Raw genomic sequence first — 20,160 nt, 5'->3', positions numbered from 1 at the left:
TTGCAGGGCGTCACACCCCTGTCTCTTAACAGTCATCTTCCTGCCAGGGCGCACGCGCGCTGGGTGTTCCCGCGTAGTGACACTGAGCCCGCGATTCCTTGGAGCGGGTTGATGACGTCAGCGTTCGAATTCCATGGCGGCGCGGCGACGACAGAGCACCAGCGGCGGCAGGGCGAGAGGTTCGGAGCTCAATATCGCGGGAGGGAATGCGAGAGCTAGGAGTCAGAAAAGGAACGATGCCACCTACTGTGACCCCCTTCCCCTTCCACCTCCGCATAACCTGCACTTGGCTACCAAACCAGTTTGGGTGCTAAATTTTGTAAATTTCGGTTTTCAGAGCTTTGGGGATGACATAATTGTGCATAAAGCCTTGCAGAGCTGTAACAACTAATGTGCCAGTACTGTTGTTAATACCTAATGTCATACAATTTACAAAAAGTAAGTGTGAGGCACACCATTATTTTATACACAAGAAAGGATAAGCACTGAAAATGGTGAACTATGATTCACTGCTTATGCCATCCATTCTAAGATGGATCCCAGTTCCAGAGAGTAAAATGCGAGTCTAGACCTATTAAGATACGGTATTATGTGTATAATGTTCTTAAGTGCATAGGTCCACCCTATAAATTAGGTACTTATTGTACTTCTCTAGAAGTACAGTATTGTACAATATTCTAATATTGGAGCAAGTGAAGTAGGAAGAGATCAAACACTTCTCCAAGTTTCCACAGATAAAAGCAGCAGAGCTAGGATCTAAATTAGGCACAGACCCTTGAGCACTTTACTAACCTTTATGCCATACCGCCTCATGTATGAGTTGGGTATTTGGGGGACACTGGGACACAAGTAAACAAAACGGATAAGCAGGCCTCAGTCTATGAGCTTACAAGACTCCTGGGCTCGCTTTTATTTTGTTTTATTTCATTTAGCTAGAATAGCAATTTAGGAAGAATTACACAGACTGTTACACAAGAGTAGTGTGGTGACAGTTTTTATTGCCTCCTTGTAAACTTAGAAAATTATCTTAAACCGGCGGGGTGCGGTGGCTCAGGCCTGTAATGCCCCACTTTGGGAGGCGGAGGAGGGCAGATCACTTGAGGTCATGAGTTCAAGACCAGCCTGCCCAACATGGTGAAACCCTGTCTCTACTAAAAATACAAAAATTAGCCAGGCATGGCAGCGAACGCCTGTAATCCAAACTACTTGGAAGGCTGAGGCATGAGAATCACTTGAACCCAGGAGGCAAAGGTGGCAGTGAGCCGAAATCGTACCACTGTACTCCAGCCTAGGCGACAGAGTGAGACTCCACCTTGGAAAAAAAGAAAGAAAAGAGAAAGAATGATCTTAAACCATTTCTTTAAAAGATTTTTTTCAATCCTTAAAATCTACACATTTTCAGGTGTACTCATTCTTTGCTCATTTCCAAATTTTGTAGCATTAAATGAAAGCAAAAGAGTTAATAATGGCAACACGGCTCCAGACGACTCTTCCCCTGCCAAGAAAACTCGCAGATGCCAGAGACAGGGGTCGAAAAAGATGCCTGTGACTGGAGGAAACACTAATGAGGACAGGACAGAAGACAAGCAAGATGGTATGCCGGGGAGGTCATGGGCCAGCAAGAGGGTCTCTGGTAGGAGTGGATCTGGGGATGATATCTTGTTACTTCAACTCTTATTTCTGCCTTCTTTCAGGATAGAATTAATTTCTCTATCCTTTGGGCATACCACAGCACTAATCTACTGCCTTGAATCTTCATTTTCATGTATTTGAGATGGATTGAGGCCTAAGGAAAGACCAGGATTGGTTGGGAGGACAATGTTAATTCTGACAAGTTTCTGTTTAACCACAACAGCGGTTTTTGATTCCCATAAAGTAGTACCTATCTGTCTTTCCTCAGAATCTGTGAAGGCCTTGCTGTTAAAGGGCAAAGTTCCTGTGGACCCAGAATGTACAGCCAAGGTGGGGAAGGTAAGACACTCTGGACCGATCTTTAGTCCATGGATGTCTCAGAGAGCATCCTTTGTTATAAGGACTCCTGTCTGGAATGCTGTTCGTATTCATTTTAGGAATCCTCTCCAAAATATGATGAGTGATTAGTTTTCTCTAATGGCAAGAGATAGGAGTGGTAAGGCTTGGGGTTAATAATCAGGGCGTTTTTTAACATGGTGTGTTAGACCATTCTTGCATTGCTCTAAAGAAATACCTGAGACTAGGTACTTTATAAGAAAAGAGGTGCCTGGAGGCTGTACAGGAAGCATAGCAGTATCTGCTCCTCAAGAGGCCTTAGGAAGCTTTTACTCATGACAGAAGGTGAAGCAGGAATAGGCACTTCACATGGCAAAAGCAAGGGCAGGAGAGAGAGAGATTGGAGGAGGTGTCACAGAGAGAGAGAGAGAGAGTGGGGGAGGTGTCACATGCTTTTAAACTACCAAATGTTGTGTGAATTCACTATCAAGAGGACAGCAGCAAGAGAGTGGTGCTAAACCATTCATGATTCAATCACTTCCCACCAGGCCCCACCTCCAGTACTGAGGATTATAATTCAGTGTGAGATTTGGAAGCAGACAAATATACAAAATATATGACATGCGTACCTTCTGTGATTGCCATCAGCTTTCTACACCTCATTCTCTCTTTAAACCAGAAAATGGTATCATTGTTAAAGGAAAAGTGTTTTCTTGTTCTAAGGAGAAACTGTACCCTGGAACAGTATGAGTTGACTGATGAATGGGGAAAAAAGGCTACCTCTGGAGTAAGTTTTCTTTAACTCAGAATCTTTTTTTTTTTTTTTTTTTGAGATGGAGTCTCACTCGGTCACCCAGGCTGGAGTACAGTAGTGTGGTCTCAGCTCACTGCAACCTCCACTTCCTGGGTTCAAGTAATTCTCTTGCCTCAGCCTCCCAAGTAGCTGTGATTACAGGTACCCACCACCACGCCCAGCCTGGGCTAATTTTTATGTTTTTAGTTGAGATGGGGCTTGACCGTGTTGGCCAAGCTCATCTCGAACTCCTGACCTCAAGTGATCTGCCCACCTCAGCCTCCCAAAATGCTAGGATTGCAGGCGTGAGCCACCATGCCCAGTCTAACTCAGTTAGAATCTTTTGTATTGTTAAAAAAAGGAAGCATGTTTTCATTTATAGTAAGGTTACACCCAGGTTACTGGTAGAACATAGGTTTGCAATTCTTTGCTGGAAGATGAATGTTGATGTTGCTGTAGAATGACAACTTGAGCCATAAGAAAATTTAGAGCCTCATTTAGGATCTCAGGGCTGAACCTATACTAATGTTGATTTTTTTCTCTCTCTCTCTTTCTAGGCTCATGTGTATTGTGAAGGAAGTGATGTCTATGATGTCATGCTAAATCAGGTAAGAGGTAGAAGAGGTGGAACCATTATATTTATGAGACCGTCTTCTTGATAATTATTGATGATAGAATCCCAGTGCTCAGATCTTTAAAGTTCTTTTTTTTTTTTTTTTTTTTTTAATTTTGTCTTTTCTTTTTGAGATGGAGTCTCATTTCATCTCCCAGGCTGGAGTACAGTGGCACAATCTCGGCTTACTGTAACCTCTGCCTTCTGGGTTCAAGCAATTCTCCTGCCTCAGGCTCCTGAGTAGCTGAGGTTACAGGCATGCACCACCACACCCAGCTAATATTTTGTATTTTATGGAGACAAAGTTTTGCCATGTTGACCAGGCTGGTCTTGAACTCGTGACCTCAAGTGATCTAGCCGCGTCAGCCTCCCAAAGTGCTGGGATTACAGGTGTGAACCAGCATGCCTTGCCTAAAGTCCTTTATATACACATATAAATATATATGTATATATAATATATAAATATATAATATATACATATATATCATATACACACATATATAAATATATCATATATTTATAAATATCACATATGATATGAATATATATCATATATGTGATGTAGATATATATCATGTGATATGTATTATATATGCTATAGGTACATGATATATATCGTATATGATATGAATATATTGTGTATCCTATATACATATATATCATATGTGATATAAATATATATTGTATATCATATATCATGTGACATGAATATGTCTATATCATATATATAATTTGTATAATATATATTTTATATATGTAATATATAATATATATATTTTACACATATATTTATATATAATATATGTATATTTATATATATATATATTTTTTGAGACAGAGTCTTGCTCTGTCGCCCAGGCTGGAGTGCAGTGGTGCAATCTCAGCTCACTGCAATCTCCGTCTCCTAGGTTTAAGTGATTCTCCTGCCTCAGCCTCCCAAGTAGCTGGGATTACAGGTGCCCATCACCATGCCCAGCTAATTTTTGCATTTTTAATAGAGATGGGGTTTCACCATGTTGGCCAGACTGGTCTCGAACCCCTGACCTCAGGTGATCCACCTGCTTTGGCCTCCCAAAGTGCTGGAATTACAGGCGTGAGCCACCGTGCCCTGCCTTCTCTAAGAATTTTATAAGTGTATAGCTTATAAAAAACTTTTATAACTGTTAACTCTCTGTTCATATCCTTTTGCACTTTTTTTTTTTTTAAAGACAGGATCTTGTTCTGTCACCCAGGCTGGAGTGCAGTTGGTGCAGTCAAAGCCCACTCCTACCTTGAACTTCTGGGCTCCAGCAATCTTCCCACCTAAGCTTCCTGAGTAGCTAGGACTTCAGGCACATGCCACAAAGCCTGACTAATTTTTAAATTTTTTACGGTGATGAGAATCTCACTATGTTGAATAGGTGGTCTTGAATTCTTAGCCTCAAATGGTCCTCCTGCCTTGTCCTCATGAGGCACTGGAATTACAAGGATGAGCCACTGGGACAAGCTGTTTTACACATTTTCTAAAAAGGTGTTGGTCCTTCTCTTACTGGTTTCAAGGAACTTTATATAATATGGAGAATAGCCTTTTGTCTGTAACATAAATCGCTTATATGTTTTCCAGATTTGTCATTTACCTTTTGGTTTTCTTTATAGTACACTTTTTGCCCATATCGAAGCTTTAAATTTTTTCTATAGTTAAATTTATTAATTTTCATTTAAAAAAATTTTTTTTTTTTTTAAAAGACAGTGTCTTGCCATGGTGCTCAGGCTGGCCTGGCCTTGAACTTGTGGCCTCGTGTGATCCTCCAACCTCAGCCTCCCAAGTAGCTGGGACTACATGCATCTGCCCCCAAGCCCAGCTTTCTTTTTAATCAAACTTTTTCTCTTGTTTATCTTTGTGGTTTTGAGTAGATAATACATTTGCCTCATTAATATATTTCCTGGATATGACTTCATGTTTGAATTTATTGATCCAACATACGTAATTTTAACAACTAATTAGTATTTCTTTGTTACTATTTCTTCTACTTAAAATACCACAAGCAGATAGAAAATACCTTAAGGTTGGCTGGGCACAGTGGCTCACGCCTGTAATTCCAATACTTTGGGAGGCTGAGGTGGGCGGATCACCTGACGTCGGGAGTTCGAGACCAGCCTGACCAACATGGAGAAATCCCATTTCTACTAAAAATACAGAATTAGGCATGGTGGCACATGCCTGTAATCCCAGCTACTTGGGAGCCCGAGGCACAAGAATCGCTTGAACTTGGGAGGCAGAGGTTGCAGTGAGCCAAGATCGCACCATTGCACTCCAGCCTGGGCAACAAGAGCAAAACTCTGTCTCAAAAAAGGAAAATACCTTAAGGTGGCCAGGTGTGGTAGCTCATGCCTATCATCGTAGCACTTTCGGAGGCCAAGGCTGGAGAATCACTTCAGGTCAGGAGTTCAAGATCAGCCTGGGCAGCATGGTGAAATCTTGTCTCTACAAAAAAATACAAAAACACCTGGGCATGGGCCAGCTACTCTGGAGGCTGAGGTGGGAGGATTGCTTGAGCCTGGGAGGTTGATGCTGCAGTGAGCTGTGATTGAGCCATTGCACTTCAGCCTGGGTGACAGAGGGAAACCCTGTCTCAAAAAAACAAAAACAAAAACCATATACATTTTTTAAAGGAAAAGAAAATATCAAGCCAGGCGTGGTGGCTCATGCCTATAATCCCAGCACTTTGGGAGGCCGAGGCAGATCACTTGAGTCAGGAGTTCAAGACCAGCCTAGCCAACATGTTGAAACGCTGTCTCTAAAAATACAAAATTAGTCTGGCGCGGTGGCATGCGCCTGTAATCCCAGCTACTAGGGAGACTGAGGCACAAGAAATTGCTTGAACCTGGGACACGGAGGTAGCAGTGAGTGGAGATTGCACCACTGCATTCCAGCCTGGGTGATAGAGCAAGACTCCGTCTCCAAAAAAAAAAAAAAAAAAAGTTATCTTAGGCTCCTTTTTGTTCTAACACCTTGACCTTTGTTTTTTTTTCACCAGTGGGCTAAGGTCATACAGTGGCTTTAGAATGTGAGCAAGCAGGAGATAGAAGTAGGAAGAGGCAGCATGCTTAACAAAGAAGAATGCCTCCATATCCAGCACTCAGCCATATAACACCAGCTGCTGTGCCTTATCATGGACTTCTCTCTCTCTTCACTCTGAGTGATTTACTTACAGATACCTCTCTTTAGATACTGGCCATATTCTCTCTCAGTATCTCCAAGTCAGGTCAGGTTAGGTATGGGACAGATGAGGCAGTGGTTTTGCACATCCCTTGTCCCCTCCCAGTATTGCACTGCTCTCAGCTCATTGTCAAATTTCTGCAACTGACAAACAAAAGTTGTGAGTAGAACTGTCAAGGAGTAAGTCATTTAACAGTTGAGCATAACAGTTTTAGACCTTTGGAGCATCAAAATTGTTTTCATTTGGGAAATAATTATTGGGAGTGGATTGGGAGCTGGAAAACACAGATAGCTTAGAAAACATCTAAATAGGGAGCTGAGGCAGGAAAAAACAGGAGGAGCCATTCAATGTAGGATATTTGAGGTTAGACAGAGGGTTTAGGAAGCTTCTAGGCTCCCATTTTAATTCCTAAGAATCCAAAGTTTAATGTATAAGCCCTATTTCTTCTTTATATCTTTAATCAACTGGCACCTGTGATGAGGGATGAGTCATTGGTTTATGTGCTTTCCATTTGCAAAACTCTCTGCTTTTTGTTTTTGTTTTCACTCAACATAGACCAATCTCCAATTCAACAACAACAAGTACTATCTGATTCAGCTATTAGAAGATGATGCCCAGAGGAACTTCAGTGTTTGGATGAGATGGGGCCGAGGTAATGATTTTTATTGAGATTTTATGAGTTGGCATTCAGAAAGTCAGAAGTAGCTTAGTGGGTGGCCAAAGGATTCTCTGGGTATAAATTGGGTCAGTAGAGGCTCTGAAGTCTGGGAGAGGCTTAGGAATCAAGTTGAGCATCTTGAAATTGGGGAATGGCAGGCATCCTCCTTAGAGTTCCCACTGGAAAAACTAAGAGCAGCCCATTGAGGCTGAAAACTCTTCTATAGTTGAACTGCTAGTAGTGCTCATAGACTATCGCCGTTAGCAGGTAACTTGTATCAACATGATTAGTTCCCTAAATCCTTTCACCTTTCCCTTCTCCCTTTCCTGCCTGTTTGTCAGATGTTAAACAGAGAGACCTTGGAGAGCTGGCCTGTTACTATTAGGAAACTATCTTACGTGTGGCATTTACTTTGCAGTTGGGAAAATGGGACAGCACAGCCTGGTGGCTTGTTCAGGCAATCTCAACAAGGCCAAGGAAATCTTTGAGAAGAAGTGAGTGCTAAAAAGTGACTACAAAAAAAATACCCTCTTCTTAGATGTATCTACTCTAAGAATTTTGATTTGGACATTGTTTCGCTCTTGTTGGCCCAGGCTGGAGTGCAATGGCACGACTTCAGCTCACTGCAACCTCCGCCTCCTGGGTTTAAGCAATTCCCCTGCCTCAGCCTCCTGAGTAGCTGGGATTACAGGTGCCCACCACCACACCCAGCTAATTTTTGTATTTTTAATAGAGATGGGGTTTTGCAATGTAGGCAAGGCTGGTCTCGAACCCCTGACCTCAGGTGATCCATCTGCCTTAGCCTCCCAAAGTACTGGGAATAAAGGCGTGAGCCACCGTGCCCTGCCTTCTCTAAGAATTTTATAAGTGTGTGGCTTATGAAAAACTTTTCATTTTATAGGTGTGATTTGGCCTAAATGTTAATGTCTTTTCACCCTGACATTCTGTGGTTGAAACACCAAACTGCATCCTTAGTGATTAAATCAAAAGAGAACCTTGAAAGTCACTAAAAACAGAATAATATATTTAACACATGGCTGACAAATTTGGGAAATTTGGGATAAGTGGAGACTATCATGGGGTAGAGAATATTCAGCTAGGGGCCGAGCACGGTGGCTCATGCCTAAAATCCCAGCACTTTGGGAGGCTGAGGCAGGAGCATTGCTTAAAGCTAGGAGTTTGAGACCAGCCTGGGCAACAAAGTGAATTCAGTTAGAGTTTTTAAAACTTTAACTCTGATATAGATGAAGAACTTTCTGGAGAATTTAGGAACATGTTTCTTTCAGGGCAAGGGATTACATGGATATCTTTTGTTTAAAATCTCAATGGCTTTTGTGGTGTTTGGGAAGGACAAGCATTGTTTTTCCCCATTTTTTAAATTCCATTTGTCTCCAGAGCTTTTTTATCCATTTAGTGTCCTCATTTAGAATTAGACTAATTTTGATTTATGGAAAGTTGACGTGCAAAGGAGCTCAGTGGTGGAAAATAAATTCTTTGGAGATTTTCTAAGGAAACAGTTGTAAGTCCTTCTTCATAGTAGACCTTTATTTGTAAGGTTTTCTTACACCTTGGACTCTACAGATTCCTTGACAAAACGAAAAACAATTGGGAAGATCGAGAAAAGTTTGAGAAGGTGCCTGGAAAATATGATATGCTACAGATGGACTATGCCACCAATACTCAGGTAACTCTCACTATACTTTTCAGAGGAAACCCATCTTCTTTTTTTTTTATTTTATTTTATTTTATTTTTTAGAGGCAAAATTGTGCTCTGTTGCCCAGGCTGGAGTGCAGTGGCACAATCATGGCTCACTGCAGCCTCAGGATCCCTAGGCTCAAGTGATCCTCCTACCTCAGCCTTCTCAGTATCAGGGACTACAGGCACGTGCCACTCTGCCTAGCTGATTTTTTTTTTTTTTTTTTTGTAAAGATAAGGTTTCACTATGTTGCCTAGGCTGGTCTCAAATTCCTATGCTCAAGCAGTCCTCCTGTCTTGGCCTCCCGAAGTCCTGAGATTACAGACATGAGGCACCACACCTACTCCTGTTTCTTCTTACTCAGGATACAGCAGAATAGCTTAGATCATTCCTAGACTGGGACAGGCCAGGATATCTTGAGTCCTTTCTACTTCTCACCTCAGGGGTGTTCTCACTGATCTTTGTAATCCCGAAGGGACAGTAAGAATGAGGATAGAATGTGCCTTTCTGCTCTCGGCTGTTATTTACTAAGGTTCTTTTTTTTTTGAGATGGAGTTTCATTCTTGTTGCCCAGGCTCAGTCTCGGCACACTGCAACCTCCAGCTCCCGGGTTCAAGTGATTCTCCTGCCTCTGCCTCTCAAGTAGCTGGGATTACAGGTGCCTGCCACCATGCCTGGCTAATGTTTTTTGTACTTTTAGTAGAGACGGGGTTTCACCATGTTGGCCAGTCTGGTCTTGAACTCGTGACCTTGGGTGATCCACCCGCCTCAGCTTCCCAAAGTGCTGGGATTACAGGCGTAAGCCACCACGCCGGGCCTACTAAGGTTCTTATAAAATCTTAGGCCCTTTTTCCAGAAGTTTATTGTTATGGACCAAGAGAGGAGTAATAAAAAATCAAACTGATTTAAACAATTACATTTAAATTTCTCTTCACTTCTGGATATATACCACCATAAAAAAATTAATTTAGATAAACTGAGGTATACCAGGATGCTGAAAGTGTCCTGAAACAGTCACATATCCAAAAAAATAGAGAAGTTTTAGTCTTTTTTAAGATGGGAAGATCTGAGCCATAATAGCTATCTTTATACACTGACATAATGAGGAAAGCCTTTTTTTCCTAGACTTATTCTGAGTTGTAAAATGTGGGAGGCAGAACTAGTATGGTTAACCCTCTATATCCATGGATTCAATGAACTGAGGATCAAAAATATTTGAAAAAAGAAATTGCTTCTGTACTGAACCTGTATAGCCTTTTTTTCCTTGCTTGTCATTATTCCCTAGATAATGCAATAAAAACTTCACAAAGCATTTACATTGTATAATATTGAGTGTTATAAGGAATCTAGAGATGATTTCTTAGATTTTCTTTTGTTTGTTTGTTTTTTGCTATAGGATGAAGAGGAAACAAAGAAAGAGGAATCTCTTAAATCTGCCTTGAAGCCAGAGTCACAGCTAGATCTTCGGGTACAGGAGTTAATAAAGTTAATCTGTAATGTTCAGGCCATGGAAGAAATGATGATGGAAATGAAGTATAATACCAAGAAAGCCCCACTTGGTAGGACTTCACATTTTCTTCTGCATTCTCTCTTCATAATTCCTAGTTTCTTTAATGGATATTTTATTATTATGATTTAAAGCTTGCTGATAGTACTGAATGAAGAAAATGGGATTTGGGGTGACAGGTTGTATGGAGGGAGGAGGAACTATTTTGAAAGTTGAGGCTGGGTGTGGTGGGTCACGCCTATAATCCCAACACTTATAGGGAGGCCAAGGCAGGTGAATTGCTTGAGCCCAGGAGTTTGAAACCAGCCTGGGCAACATGGCGAGACCCCATCTCTACTAAAAATAGAAAAATTAGCCAGGCATGGTGGTGTGTGCCTGTGATCCAGCTACTTGGGAAGCTGAGGTGGGAGGATCACCCGAGCCCGGGAAGTTGAGCTGCATTAAGCTGTGTTCATGTCACAGCACTCAGCCTGGGCAACAGGAGTGAGGCCCCATCCCAAAAAAAGAAAAAAAAAAAAGTTGAAAGGTGAAAGTCTTTTTTAGGCAAGGACGTAAGTACAGTTCACTAGCTGGGATCCTCGTTTGGAGTCTGATCTCTGGCTGGGCCTGCAGGGAAGCTGACAGTGGCACAAATCAAGGCAGGTTACCAGTCTCTTAAGAAGATTGAGGATTGTATTCGGGCTGGCCAGCATGGACGAGTTCTCATGGAAGCATGCAATGAATTCTACACCAGGATTCCACATGACTTTGGGTAAGGCCTGTGCTGTTACTTCACTTTGTTCGTCTACCTATACATATCCCCTGTATCTATCAGCAGCAGCTATAATCTTCTGAATCTTTTATTCCTAAGAAAATGATCATCTTGAATACATACAGAAACAAAATGATACATAGGTAGCCTATTTAATCAGCTTACAAATAGGGGATGCAATCTCCTGGCTTGACCACAGCCATATTCTCTGACAAAGTGGAAGTTACCAACCCAAGAGAGAATGGGTCTAGCTATCCAACCACCAAGTAAAACACCTTCAGGCACATCACCCCCTTTTCCTATTTGAGGTGACTAAAACCACACAAACACCATTTCTGTGAACTCAAGTGATATTAGATAGACAAAATAACATTTTACATTTGTTGATTCTGTTTTCTGGTTTTCATCCTATTTCTATTTCTTTTATTGCTTTATAGAGCCCTGTGACCTAGAAATAACCCTGAGTGGTCAACAGGTCTACTGATATAGAACTATATCCAAACTGTTCCTTGTTGATATTGATATAATTTTAAAATGATTTGATAAAAAAGAATTCTAACTCTAAAGTCAAAATCCACGTAGTTCATCTTATACCGAGTATATATTTAATATTATTTTATATATTTGGAAGTTAAGATCTCTTTACAGATCTCTTTCTCTCTCAAATGGAAAACCTGTTTCTCATACCTGTTTTCTAAAGGATCTGTCTGTCATTTTCTATTTTCAGTCAAGTGCCTTTTAGCCACATGTCAGAAAGCTTATTATGGGTTATATCTCTGTTCTTAGACTCTGTACTCCTCCACTAATCCGGACACAGAAGGAACTGTCAGAAAAAATACAATTACTAGAGGTGAGATATGTATGAATTGAGAACTATTATATCCCTTATACCAGTTTCCTCCCACATTTATTCTATATCTCATCTTCTCAGGCTTTGGGAGACATTGAAATTGCTATTAAGCTGGTGAAAACAGAGCTACAAAGCCCAGAACACCCATTGAACCAACACTATAGAAACCTACATTGTGCCTTGCGCCCTCTTGACCATGAAAGTTACGAGTTCAAAGTAAGAAAAATGATCATTTATTTTCATACTCTTGCACCCTTAAGACCACCTCCCCCATCCCACTGATCTCTAACTACTTGTGGTCAAGAGCAAATTGTCAATTAGGGCAGACTTTTTATGTACTAGGGATTTGGGAAGGCCAGGCTTTTCCTAGCTGCCTTGTAAGACTGTTTGGGAGCAGAAAGGTCTGCCAAGTTATATCAGAATCCCCATATTCTTCAGTTCAGCTCAGTCTCTCGTAGAGTCCACATCGGCCTTTTTGTCTTATTTTTCACAGGTGATTTCCCAGTACCTACAATCTACCCATGCTCCCACACACAGCGACTATACCATGACCTTGCTGGATTTGTTTGAAGTAGAGAAGGAGGGTGAGAAAGAAGCCTTCAGAGAGGACCTTCATAACAGGTCTGAGTCTAGCTTTGGGTTTGGAAAGACACTCCTTGCCCAAAAGTGCAGCTGTAGAACTTATAAGAGGGAGTCAGAGGAAGGTGTCAGCTTTTTTATGCTTATGACCTATCTGTGCAGAACAACAGAGTATAATAATACTGGCTTTTCCTTAGGATGCTTCTATGGCATGGTTCCAGGCTGAGTAACTGGGTGGGAATCTTGAGCCATGGGCTTCGAATTGCCCCACCTGAAGCTCCCATCACAGGTTACATGGTGAGTGAAACTGAATTCTGGGAGGAGCACAGAGGAAAAGGATACAGTAATGTTCCCAGTGCTTTTTTTCCTAGATTAGGATTAGGTGGTTCGCCTCCCCAAGAGTTAAGCCAGCTCACTGATAACCTTGTCGTCTCTTACTGTGTCCCTCTTTCTTTAAATTCCTAAAGATACCTTGCCTTTCCCTCAGAAGGCAGAAATTCACAGGTGCTTCTACCCTCTCTAGAACAGAATTGTGAGGGGAAATGGAGAAGGGTCTATATTGTGTTTAAGGGAATGGAAAAACAGGGTCAGTGGTATGCACCTTCTCTCTAACACAGTGGGTTAGAAGCTGACCTTGGTATTCATTTATATATTTCAGTTTGGGAAAGGAATCTACTTTGCTGACATGTCTTCCAAGAGTGCCAATTACTGCTTTGCCTCTCACCTAAAGAATACAGGACTGCTGCTTTTATCAGAGGTGAGGCAGGAGTATGTCTGTGATCTCTAGTTTATTAATTCCAGTTTTTTTCCAATGAGAAAAGTTTGACCCCAGAACCAAGAGGTTTACCTGGGATAACTTGAGAGAGGACCAAGTACAATTTCTAGTACATTGGATTCCTCTGCTGGAGTAGGGAAAAAAAGCACTGATGGGATTTTCTGTTTGGCTTTGGAGCCATCTAATTCTTAGTAGGATATGGGCATTCAAAGGTTTTTTGCTTTGCAGGTAGCTCTAGGTCAGTGTAATGAACTACTAGAGGCCAATCCTAAGGCCGAAGGATTGCTTCAAGGTAAACACAGCACCAAGGGGCTGGGCAAGATGGCTCCCAGTTCTGCCCACTTTGTCACCCTGTAAGTACTCAGAACCAGGAGGGCTAGAAGACTCCTTTTGGCTGGATAAGACTATGTTCTCTATTCCAGCTTCTGAACCAGAGACTGATGTTGACACACTTTTTTTCCATTTGGCAGGAATGGGAGTACAGTGCCATTAGGACCAGCAAGTGACACAGGAATTCTGAATCCAGATGGTTATACCCTCAACTACAATGAATATATTGTCTATAACCCCAACCAGGTCCGTATGCGGTACCTTTTAAAGGTTCAGTTTAATTTCCTGCAGCTCTGGTGAATGTTGATATTAAATAAACCAGAGATCTGATCTTTAAGCAAGAAAATAAGCAGTGTTATACTTGTGAATTTTGAGATATTTTATGTAAATAAAAGCTGTACAAGTCTACCACCGGCTTCTTCGGGCTTTATTTCTCCAAGAACATATTTCTTCTGACATTAGTAGATCTCCATTTTCAGGACAGAAAGTACTCATTGCTCTGAGGGTTATTCAGTATCCTTTTCTTAATGGCATCTGTGCATCAAGGGACACTAATGGGGGCGCTAATGCTTTTACCTGTTTAATTCAGTTCTTCTGCAAACTGGAATTTGGTGAGTGTTATCGCAGGAAGGGTAGAGGCAACAAAGGCTAAGCTGTTTTTTTCTTTCCCATCCATATGTATTCCCCTGCCTTTTTCCAATTTATCCACTGCAGCCCAGTCTCCCACTCATCACATGTCCAAAAATTTGGGAAGCCCTTGGAGGACTGTCACTAAGCCTGAATACATCTTGAGGAGGAAAGGAAAAAAGTAGAATGAGTTTTTACATACCCTGCCCCATCTAAGAAGAACTAAAGTCCAGATCAGATCCTGATATGGTTAGGCTTTGTGTCCCCACCCAAATCTCATCTTGAATTGTAATCCCCAGAATCCCCACATTTCAAGGGAGAGACCAGGTGGAGGTAACTGAATCATGGGGGCGGTTTCCCCCATGCTATTCTTGTGATAGTTCTCACAAGATCTGATGGTTTTAAAAGGGGCTCTTCCTGCTTCGCTCGGCACTTCTCCTTCCTGCCACCCTGTGAAGAAGGGCTTCCCCTTCACCTTCCTCTGTAACTGTAAGTTTCCTGAGGCCTCCTCAGCCATCGTGAATTGTGAGTCAAACCTCTTTCCTTTATAAATTACCCAATCTCGGGCAGTTCCTTATAGCAGTGTGAAAACAGACTAAAACCAAATTGAAGAACATTCTACAACATTCTTCATCACTCTTGTTGCCCAGGCTGGAGCACAGTGGTGCGATACTCGGGAGACTGCGGCAGGAGGATCACTGAGCCCTAGAGGCCTAGGTTGCAGTGAGCTGTGATTGCACCACCACACTCCAGGTTGGGCAACAGACAGACCCTGTCTCGAGAGTAAATAAATAAATAAATAAATGTATTTATTTTTTTAAAAGTGTCAAGATTTTGAAAAGACTGAAAAGCTGTCACAGTTGGAGGAGACTAAGAAAACGCGATGACTAAATGCAATGTGGGATCCTGGACTGGCTTCTGGAACAAAACAAAGTCATTAGCGGAAAAAATGGGCAAATCCAAATCCTGACTAATTTAATTAACATTTGCTAACTAACTTCGTTGTAATTTAATTAACAAATGTTAATTTCCTAGTTTTGATAAACGTAGCATGGTTATGTAAGAAGCTGGGTGAAGGGTATTGAGGAACACTTGGTACTATCTTTGCAACTCTTACGTAAATCTTACATTTCTTTTAATTTTTTTGAGACAGAATTTTGTTCTTGTTGCTGAGGCTGCAGTGCAATGGTGTGATCTTGGCTCACTGCAATCTCTGCCTCCAGAGTTCAAGCGATTCTCCTGCCTCAGCCTCCAGAGTAGCTGGGATTACAGGTGCATGCCACCACGCCCAGCTAATTTTTGTATTTTTAATAGAGACAGGGTTTCACCATGATGGCCAGGCTGGTCTTGAATTCCTGATCTCAGGTGGTCTGCCCACCTCGGCCTCCCAAAGTGCTGGGATTACAGGCGTGAGCCACTGTGCCCGGCCTAAATCTTACATTATTAAAAAAGAAGGATTAAGAGCCATTCTAGTAGGAAAGCACCAACACAGATATGTTCTTTGGGGATGCTATCTGTGTATTGGTTCCTGGTTCTTCAGACACATCGTAGGCTACTTCCTCCCCATCCCTTGACATTAGGTATGGCCATGTGACTTGCTTTGCTTGTATTTATGAAATATGAGTGGAAGTGATGTGTTTTATTTCCACATAGAAGATTTAAGAGTTACTTGCCACATGAAGCACAGATCTCAAAAGTATAAGCAAAGTAGAGCAGGGCCTTCTTGCTGACCCTTAATGGGCCATGTGGCATGATTTAGAAATAAATCTTTGCTATTTTAAGTTGTTAAAATTTTGGGGTTGCTATGATAGCATAACTTTGATATTTTAACTGATAAAGAAACATAACCATCGTTCTGGATGAGAAGATTAGGTATTTGGAGGGTGAGAGGAGAGAGAAGATCAAGAAAAACAACTAATGGGAACTAGGCTTAATACCTGGGTGATGAAATAAACCATACAACAAACCTCCATGACACAAGTTTACCTATATAACAAACCTGCACTTGTACCCCTGAACTTAGAAAGAATACTAATTTCACATTTTTTTGAAAACTGAAAAATTCAGTCCAGATTTTCTGATTGATTAAATATATACTAATAAATAAGACATTTATGAGAAAGAATAATGAGGTGATACTTGTACTGCTAGATAACAAAAAAGACAGTCAAGTTAGCACTTACTGAACACTTACCACATAAGTGTCACTGTTCTGTGTTTTACACCCTAACTCATTTAGTCCTTAAAACACTCCCATGAAGTAAGCTCCATTATTATGGCTGTTGTACAAATGGGGAAAAGGAGGCATGGAGATTTGGACTCAGTCTTATTCCAAGTCCATGCTTTTTGCTGCTGTTACCCAGTCTCTCTAGAGTAGTGCTTCTCAAACCTGAGATGAAGGACTAATTGTTCCTTTGTCTTTTTTCTTCCTTCCTTCCTCCCTCCCTCCCTCTCTCTTTTTTTTTTTTTTTTTTTTTTGACCGAGTTTCACTCTTGTTGCCCAGCCTGGAGTACAATGGTGCGATCTCAGCTCACTGCAACCTCCACCGCCCCGAGTTCAAGCAATTCTCCTGCCTCAGCCTCCCAGGTAGCTGGGATTATAGGCGCCCGCCACCACACCCAGCTAATTTTTTGTATTTTTATTAGAGACGGGGTTTCACCATATTGGCCAGGCTTGTCTGGAACTCCAGACCTCAGGTGATCCACCTGCCTCAGCCTCCCAAAGTGCTGGGATTACAGGCGTGAGCCACCATGCCTGGCCTGTTTTGATTTCTTACCTGTCATGGAACCATATTTCATAAAATATAATCAAATGGATTATTAAGAAAATGAAATTAAAAAGCACACAAAACACAAGCCTCCATTTTTATTATTAAATTTGTCAGATATTACTTTTAAAATTCCTATACAGTTTCTAAATGGTTACTCTCAACTTCTATACTTACCTCATTATGAAACATTAACAATTTGTAAACCGGCACTAGTCCATGAACCAAACTTTGAGTACCTCTGCTCTAGATTTCAAAATCAGATGTGGATATATGTGTAAAAATTTGGTATATAAAAAAGATGCTTTTCTAGATGGATAGAATAAAAGATTGTTCAAATGTCTTATGGTCTCACAATCCAGTGGTTATAACTGCAAAACTCATCCAGCTTTGGGAGACGCTGAAACTCCATTTAATGATAAGAACTTGAAGGATGTTTAATGTAAACCTAAATTGATTTTCACTTCAACTCCTTTTGGGTACATAATTACTTCTACCTAGAATCTGTTCTTGACTCTACTCATAACAATTTACCATGACCTCACTGTCTGTCTCCAAGATGAGACAGAAAAAAACCCTTCAAGTGGACCTGGCCAACAAGACTGAATCTATTGATCCTATTGGGCAAGTTAGCCTTTGCTTAACTTTCCCCATCCCCTTCAGCCTTAGCTGGGATGCTTTTATATAATTTTCAGAGCATGGAAGACAGACAAATAGAGCTTCCTCCTGCCACTGGCCCATGCTTTTAGGGGAGTAAAAGGCAAAAGACTGAAATCAATGACTAGGATGATGCCATGCCATGGTACTCTGCAGGATTTCTGGCAAGGATTATGGATCGTAAATTTCAAATACCATAACTAGGACTTCTAGTCACAAGGTAGATGTGGAAATGATGGTCCAGAGGTATATTTCGAGGTTTGGCATGAAGCACATAAGAGAAGACAGAAGCATGGCCTATCAGCTGATGTCATCATCCTCTAGTCAGGATGGAAACCAGGGCATTGGATAGAAATAAAGTCCCTCAGGTGATTTCTCCATGTAAAACCTGGAATCAGGGTTCAGTGAGAGCAAAACTCAGTGCCCTTTAACTCCTCAAGTCTTCAAAACTCATTTCTAGACCACAGTGTAGTGGTATTTCTCCGAGATAAACCCACCAAACCAGGACAAAATCCCTGTAATAGACTTCACTTGTCTCCTACAAGTCCTTGAATTCTTGGCTACAGAAGACATTTCCTTCTTCTTTAACCCTTAGAAAGAAAGGGCCTGAGGAAACTAAAGTCACTGGTTTCAATCTTTTGCCTTTTGCTCTCCTAAAAGCATGGGCCAAGGGCAGGAGGAAGCTCCAGTTGTCCGTCTTCCATGCTCTGAAAATTCTACAAAACACCCCAGCCAAGGCTGGAGTGACAGGGAGGAGGAAAGTTAAGCAAAGGCTAACTTGCTCAACAGACTCTTTCATATGACTGAATTTAGGAATATAATAAAGTTCTTTTATGGGCCAGGCATAATGGCTCATGCCTGTAATCCCAGAACTTTGGGAGACTGAGCTGCGCAGATCACCTGAGGTCAGGAGTTTGAGACCCACCTGGCCAACATGGTGAAACTTCGTCTCTACTAAAATACAAAAATTAGCTGGGCATGATGGTGGGCACCTGTAATCCCAGCTACTCGGGCGGCTGAGGCAGGAGAATCGCTTGGACCCAGGAGACAGAGGTTGCACTGAGCCGAGATCGTGCCGCTGCACTCCAGCCTGGGTGACACAGCCAGACTGTCTCAAAAAAAAAAAAAAAAAGTTTTTTACTTATTAAGAAAATCAGAGTTCATGGCTATGACTGTGCCATCTCTCAATTTGTTTTAATCTTTGTGAATTTCAATTTGAGAGTAAGACACTTTGGTGTGATCTCTTCTGAGAATGCCAACTACCATACTGACTAAAGTTTGAAAGTCGTGTCAGAAGTTGGGAAAACCAGAAGGTTTGTTCCGCTTTCAGTGGTTTGGCTCCTCACCTCTCATCTGGGTAGTTTCTTTTTCCTTTTTTTTTTTTTTTTAGACGGAATCTTGCTCTGTCACCCAGGCTGGAGTGCAGTGGTATGATCTCGGCTCATTGTAAGCTCCGCCTCCTGGGTTCACGCTCTTCTCCTGCCTCAGCCTTCCAAGTAGCTGGGACTACAGGCGCCCGCTACCACGCCCGACTAATTTTTTGTATTTTTTAGTAGAGTTGAGGTTTCACCGTGTTAGCCAGGATGGTCTTAACCTCCTGACCTCATGATCCGCCCACCTCGGCTTCCCAAAGTGCTAGGATTACAAGCGTGAGCCACCACACTCGGCCTTGTCTGGGTAGTTCTGAGGAAAGGGTTGTCTCTGTGACAGAAACGTAGCTCTTTCTAAATGCCTTGATGCATGACTGACTTAATTCTCCCTCCCTCATTCTTTCCCAATGAACTGAAAGGTCTTCCATGCTCTGTTCAAATTGAATGTTGGCCAACATCACTCTCATTCCTCCTCCTGGCAAGAATGGTCTCCTAAGGTCCTAGGGTCCACAAGTGATGCAAGAATTCTAAAACCTAGCTTCAAAAGAGTACCTACTAAAGATTTCATTCACTTTCTTGTGGTTCTAGTAATGATTAATGTTAAATTAGAAGAGACACACATTAGAATGTACATACACAGGCCGGGCGCGGTGGCTCAAGCCTGTAATCCCAGCACTTTGGGAGGCCGAGACGGGCGGATCACGAGGTCAGGAGATCGAGACCATCCTGGCTAACACGGTGAAACCCCGTCTCTACTAAAAATACAAAAAACTAGCCGGGCGAGGTGGCGGGCGCCTGTAGTCCCAGCTACTGGGGAGGCTGAGGCAGGAGAATGGCGTAAACCTGGGAGGCGGAGCTTGCAGTGAGCTGAGATCCGGCCACCGCACTCCAGCCCGGGCGACAGAGCAAGACTCCGTCTCAAAAAAAAAAAAAAAAAAGAATGTACATATACATATACATATGCATAGAATATCCTCCTGTCTAAATCCACATGAGAACACAGGCCCACACTTGAGA

At 41.9% G+C, this 20,160-nt stretch overlaps 1 protein-coding gene across 1 annotated transcript; it reads left to right on the top strand.

The window, feature by feature from the left end:
* The first annotated feature begins 42 nt into the window (after positions 1-42).
* On the top strand, positions 43-14,129 carry PARP2 (poly(ADP-ribose) polymerase 2). Its single transcript, XM_023186661.1, has 16 exons — positions 43-179; positions 1,439-1,594; positions 1,901-1,971; positions 3,319-3,369; positions 7,130-7,226; positions 7,651-7,726; positions 8,814-8,916; positions 10,326-10,488; positions 11,049-11,187; positions 11,974-12,037; positions 12,119-12,253; positions 12,531-12,658; positions 12,814-12,913; positions 13,275-13,373; positions 13,620-13,744; positions 13,862-14,129. Exons 1-16 carry the CDS (start codon positions 134-136, stop codon positions 14,019-14,021), a joined length of 1,713 nt encoding a protein of 570 aa, XP_023042429.1. The 5' UTR covers positions 43-133; the 3' UTR covers positions 14,022-14,129.
* The last annotated feature ends 6,031 nt before the right edge of the window (positions 14,130-20,160 follow it).

Source organism: Piliocolobus tephrosceles, chromosome 6 (assembly GCF_002776525.5).
Source record: "Piliocolobus tephrosceles isolate RC106 chromosome 6, ASM277652v3, whole genome shotgun sequence".
In the NCBI taxonomy this organism is placed as follows: domain Eukaryota; kingdom Metazoa; phylum Chordata; class Mammalia; order Primates; family Cercopithecidae; genus Piliocolobus; species Piliocolobus tephrosceles.
Note: the sequence above shows the minus strand (reverse complement) of the source record. Positions and strands in the feature narration are given on the sequence as shown.

What these genes read in the sequence shown, in the direction of transcription:
- PARP2 (XM_023186661.1), top strand. Translation starts at nt 134, where the DNA reads ATGGCGGCGCGGCGACGACAGAGCACCAGCGGCGGCAGGGCGAGAG. An exon ending in GACAGAAGACAAGCAAGATG is followed by an intron (nt 1,595 to 1,900) that starts GTATGCCGGGGA and finishes GTCTTTCCTCAG; the next exon opens with AATCTGTGAAGGCCTTGCTG. An exon ending in ATGAAAGTTACGAGTTCAAA is followed by an intron (nt 12,254 to 12,530) that starts GTAAGAAAAATG and finishes TATTTTTCACAG; the next exon opens with GTGATTTCCCAGTACCTACA.